This window comes from Chanos chanos, chromosome 9 (assembly GCF_902362185.1).
Source record: "Chanos chanos chromosome 9, fChaCha1.1, whole genome shotgun sequence".
NCBI lineage: Eukaryota > Metazoa > Chordata > Actinopteri > Gonorynchiformes > Chanidae > Chanos > Chanos chanos.
Window position 1 is genome coordinate 39,907,437 of NC_044503.1, and position 5,873 is coordinate 39,913,309.

The 5,873-nt window shown below is 39.3% G+C and overlaps 1 protein-coding gene across 1 annotated transcript; it reads left to right on the forward strand.

Moving 5' to 3' along the window:
- Nucleotides 1-678: 678 nt before the first annotated feature.
- Nucleotides 679-2,757, forward strand: LOC115821791 (uncharacterized). The gene has a single exon (XM_030785581.1). The coding sequence runs from the start codon at nt 679-681 to the stop codon at nt 2,755-2,757; it is 2,079 nt and encodes a 692-aa protein (XP_030641441.1).
- Nucleotides 2,758-5,873: the final 3,116 nt, after the last annotated feature.

Consider the following 5,873-nt stretch of genomic DNA (forward strand, 5'->3'; position numbering starts at 1 on the left):
TTTATCTGTATGTATATATATATATATATATGCATGTAGAGATGCAGTAGGTGATTTGTTATCTTTAACAAGGGGGAAAATGGCCCAATTGTCACTGACACTACTCTATAGAGTATATGAGGGGATGACAAGTTAACAAGGGGGGGATGCATTTTGGTAATTTCGCTAAGAAGGGTGATAGCCCTTTGATCTAAGAAGAAGAAATAAGTGAGTATAAACAGATGGGGCTGCAATGTTTTACAGTGTATTCAGTCATCACTTCACAGCCAAAGCTGATTTTTAATTGTCCTGTTTAGGAATAACCATCGTCATAGCTACAGTTTGTATGAGCATTATTACCAGCCATTTTGACCGGCAAGTATTTAATTTGTGGGTGTTTTATTTTTGTGTGTGTGTGTATATTCCAAGTACAACACACTTGGCATACGTACATCCTGAAAACACAAATGTACACATATATGAGTAAATATAGAGGTAAATGTAGACATATCTGTTGCATGTGGATTTCGCTCTAGTGAAAGAGCACAAAACTATTTATCTGGTGACACGTTAATATCTTCAGCCCTGTGGTAATGCTATGATGTTTTGGGGAAAACCATTTAAATGAAGTTGCTATTTTTCAACACACAATCAGTAACTCTGCAAGATTTTTATTTACATTGCAGACAAAATAGAGCAATGGCTTCTGAAATTGTGAAGAAGACTCAGAGTATCACCACAGCACAGGACATGAGAGAGTCCACCCAGCTCATAATGAAACCTTATGCCAACTGGGAGGAGTACCTGACACCAGCACCACTCTCCATAGCCATAATGGGGGAACTGGTCTTCATTTCCTCCAAAACCGATTTCTCTATCAACAAAAACCCACCCAAAGGCGGCTACAAGTACATCAAATACCCAGAGTCATTCCGCGCCTGCCTCATGCAAGTGTGTAACTCTGGCTGGTGGGCTTTTAATGAAGCCCATAAGAGTATGGATCAGATCCGCCTTCACACTTCCACTGTACCAGACTACATGAAGACTGCAGTGCAGATCCTGTTTCATGATGATGATGAGGTTGTCCAGGCCCACCTGCCTGACCAGCTGGAGAACATACGAGTTATCGCAGATGACTGTGTGGAGTTGGCCTGTGCAGCAGAAGAAAAGTTTGCTGACGTCATCAACATCATTCAAGAACTCCTGGAGGCAAGTGTGAATGCAGAGCATTTCTATGGAGAGGAGCTGGAGGAAATCAAGGAAAAAATGGAAGAAGCCAAAATGAGGGAGGATGCATCACGAGAAGCCAATGAAAGATCTGCGAAGGCAATGAAGACAATGGAGAGGGAACTGGGAGAGGCTCAAGAGAACTACAAGAAAGCAATGGATTCACTTCCTAGTGGATGGGGAATGATTGGAATGGATTTAGTTGGAGGACTAACAGAAAGTATAACAGGTCTTGTAAATGGAATAACATCCATTGTTACCCAACCTGTTGCACAAATGTGTAAGGCCTCAACTAAAGTGAAGGATACATATGACTACATAAGAGGTAAGGACGATGAAGCAGATGAAGTTGACAAAATAAATATCTACAGCAAGTCTGGGGAAATTTTGAAGTCCACAGAACTTATTGGACATTACATTCAAGAGGGAAATATTGACTGGAAGAAACTGTATGATCAGAAGAAAAAATACACAAACACAGATTTCGCAGCAAACCAGTTTAAACGGATTAAAAACAGCTTGGACAAGTACCCAGACTGCGAACCAAAATTAGAGGCTGTTCTCTTATGTGAAGATGGATTCGACATCTGTTTGAAGCTTGCAAAGTATGCACCAGAAGGCAATTGTGAGATGGAGAAAGAAGAGGAGATCATCTCTTATTGGGAGGAGCTCATTAAATCAGCTCGTGCTTTTGACAGCAAAAGCAAGAGTGTCACAAAATCTCCGTCTATGACACCAAAACCACCCATGATGTACCAGCAGGGGAATAAGAGTGAAGGGTCTGGTAAAAAGTCTGCAGGAGAAAGGGCCTCAGCGAACGCTCATTTCCGTATTGAGCAGACCAGAGCACAACTGGACAAGACAAGAGAGATGTATGAGAAGTGTGTGGAGAACATGGAGAAGAACCAGAAGGAGCTGACTGACATTTTGGTCACCATGAGGAACTGCCAGATCAAGGAGATTGACTTTAAAACCACCATAGAAATGCTGGTCAAAGGTATGGATGCCATGGGTAGAGTGAAGGAACAGTGGGAGAAGATGGTACGCTTCTTTCAGATGGTGTCCCACATTGTGAAGGTCAGCCTGAGCAAAACTCTCAAGAATTTTGTCACAACATCTGAGAAGACACAGAAACTGTCTTACAATGCCAAACTGTTCTCAAAAGACCTGCTCTACAACCAGGCCTTCCAGGCATCCAACATTGCCAGTCTTGTCCACATGATCTCAGATACCTACACTGAAGTGTCCAACAAGTACCTGATGGACAGAGTCAGTAGTCTGGGCAAACTCATGGCCATGGATAAGAGTAAGCCAGAGTTTGAACTCGAGCGTCTACAGCTACAGAAGGGGTGTGATGAAGCACAGAAAGGTATTCTACGCCTGGTCATCAAGAACAAAAAAGCCTTTGAGAGGAGTACTGATGTAAGATTGAAGAAGATTGAGGGAGAATTGCTGGCCATTCTACCAGCTGCAGCACCTGAAGAAAAGAAAGCTATTGAAGATGCTGTCAAAGCTGGATTCAGCGAAGAAGAGGAAGTCAACTATTACTGAGGTAAACTTAATGTCACTGACTTTACCTTTTTTTCCTCAGAACTTCTACATTTGACATAGACATGTCATAATTCTAAATGTAGCCTAATGTTCTAATACAGGCTACCTCCTGGCATTCTATGGTACATTTCTTTTTTGTCTCTCTGTGTTGTCCTCTGCTACAGATCCATTCAAGTCAAAAGCTGTGACAAGACTGACAATCAATTTCTCACCACCCTATCAGCTTCACCATCTTGAGAGATCCGTGACATGAAAGAGACAACTCAGACTAGACACAATGAGGAAGTTGAAATATGTACTAACATCTAACTAACGTCTTCATGAATATTTATTTGTGAAGACCAGACACTGTGATACCATTTGCTCAATGGCTTTTACCAACTAAATGCCTCAGAGTAAAAGACAGTTAACCCTCTGGAGTCCGAGGCCTGTCAGCCACTTCTGAAGTAGTTTTACATGCCCTAACAGTTTTATAGATTTCACCTATACAAAAAACACTGATCCCAAAGTGCCACATATGCCCATATTCAGGACAAATTCAGCACCAATAATTTGAGAGCAGTAAGAATGTCATTAATCTATTTTTTTATTCAAAAAGCAGCATTAAGACACTTCCGCTAACAGAAAATGTGTTGATGATATGCAAAACCACCACTAGATGGCAGTGTCGCAAAACAAAATTGGAAATTTTGTCTCAAAATGTCTCATGTATGGGGTGAATAAAATGTATGTGTTGACAATGACTGTTCTGTCTGACAAAAACATTATTAAACACATTACATATGAACTTGGTTTTCTATGATAATTTTAATAACATGCTAGACAAATGATTTACTTGTTTATCTTTTTTGTTTATTGCTGCTCTTTCAAGTGGAGCCATATCAGAACATCTTCATGTGTGACCTTCATGTGTTTTTGTTTATTTTACTCAAATTTTTCTGTCACACAGTAGTGCTGACCGAACATTTCTCACTGAATCATCCAAGGCTCACTGAATCATTACTGTGAGGGAGGAGAAAAGGTTAACAACAGCATGACCTCTCTTTGCCCCTGTGCTCACAAAGACTTCCTGGCATCTTAGGTTTTGTTCATTTTATGCTAACGTTGAAGTCTTAACATAGCAGGACAGGTGAGGTCCCATGTCCTAAAGGCTTTTATAATGTGGATTTTCCTCTGTCTTTGATGGATAGTACTTCACGCTTAACTGTGATACCTGTTGTTGGTGGTACTTGATCGTTTATATTATGGGGGCTTCTGACCCACTTCTCGTTCACTCTCTTATTTTCCTTCAGTATTCTTGCATTTGTACCTGGTCTAATACGGAACTTACTGGTAGTTCTTATGTAACAGACAGCTCCTTAATGGCTGTATGTTTGGTTTGCTTTCTGCCTCTTTTAGAAATTGTTTTGGATGAGAGCATCTGCTAAATGACTTAATGTAAATGTAAATCAGTTCCATGTTGGAGAGAGAAACACTTAAAACTGAGAATGTATTTATTTACACTGTTCAGTGTATGGGTGCACTCTCTGAGGCAGCTTTAAGGACAGCCAGGTAACCTACATGTTGTGAGCGAGTCAGGCAAGGTCATAAAAAACTAGGAGATTTTTCAAATACTGGTGAGCATTTAAAACTTTGCATGGGGGCTACAATCATTTACAATCAATGCAGATTTGATCAGGAGGATTAGGCAATACGGTTGGACCGCCACTTTTAGAGATCCACGGACTTCAGGTAATTGTTTTATTTGACCTATTTGTGTGTTTGTTTCTTGTTTTGTTTTGTTTTGTTTTGTTCGTTTTTTCAAATGTATCATATTTACCAGTGATTTGCTGAAAACAGGGATCAGCAGTGAATTTACTGACAAGTGTTGTCTTTGGACTGAGATATCATATACTCAGCTGTGCTATTTTTTTTTTTTTTTTATCACAATTTCATTAGTCATACAGATTGGTCACATTAGTCAATGTTGATGCCTGTATATTTTGAGATTATTGTTCCTCTAAGTGCAGAGGAAATGTTTATTCTATAAAAAAAATAAAACTGGCTTGAAATAATCAAATCCTCAACACTTTGGCGTCAAATATCTTAACAGTTGCTCAAACTTCTTAACTCATCATGCTTGGCCCAATGAAAGTCAGTGAACGGTAATCAATCTGAGTTCTCCAGCAGCACACTATACACATCCCAACCTAGAGAAGAGTGTGTTTGTCTTTATGCATGTACTGTATCCCTCTGACGATTCCCATTTGAAAGTATGCACATTGGTTTTAAACACCCTGGGTAAATCTGACTCACATGCTTTTACTACGTCTGAAATTAATAAAAATTTGCATTTTTAATTAGATACACGAGGTTAATATGTAAGCCCAGTACCTCTCACTGCTCTGTTTGGAGCGTAACCCTCAAGTGCTCACACACACACACACTGTACTACATGTCTTCTGAACTTAATCACAAAGTTATCAGATGTATATTTTATCATTCTTTTCTTACTGAGATTTTATGGTCCATGTTTCATGTTTGTATCTACTTGTTTGTAGTGATTTGGATTTTGTTTTTATGTTACTGTTGATTTGTGAAAAGTGTTGGTCAGTACTGGGAGAAGGAGGGGGTTTATGGTTCCTTGTGTTTAAGTGCCTACATGCTTGGACTGAATCACTTAAACAAGATATCAAAACAACAGTAAATGAAGGTAGCTTACATGGCCATGAGAAATGAAACACTAATACAACACGAATACTCAGAAGCTATGTCATAGGTAATGAAAAATTCTCAGCTACATAATTTCAACATTTATAAGTTCGATTTTCAAAATATCTTATATAAATGCTGAGTTTAAATTTCACTGTTTGAATAACACTCGCTTACATCACACTTAACAAGAATAGCCCTTGAATCATATGCTTGATTCACTGGAGTGGTCACAGGATGGTGCGCATGAAACCTGAGAAAGTTTGTAAGCTTCCTGAAGTAGTGATAACAGGATAATATGTGCTGGAGTTTTATAGTCGGTAGAGTGTAATCAATGACCCATTGAGCTCCATTTAACCCAACTGTAAGGACAGTGACTCTGCAAGAGAAACCATACAGAGCACATTAAAGCAATCTTATGGTCA

Coding starts and splice junctions, on each gene's coding strand:
- LOC115821791 (XM_030785581.1), top strand. CDS start 679: ATGGCTTCTGAAATTGTGAAGAAGACTCAGAGTATCACCACAGCACAG.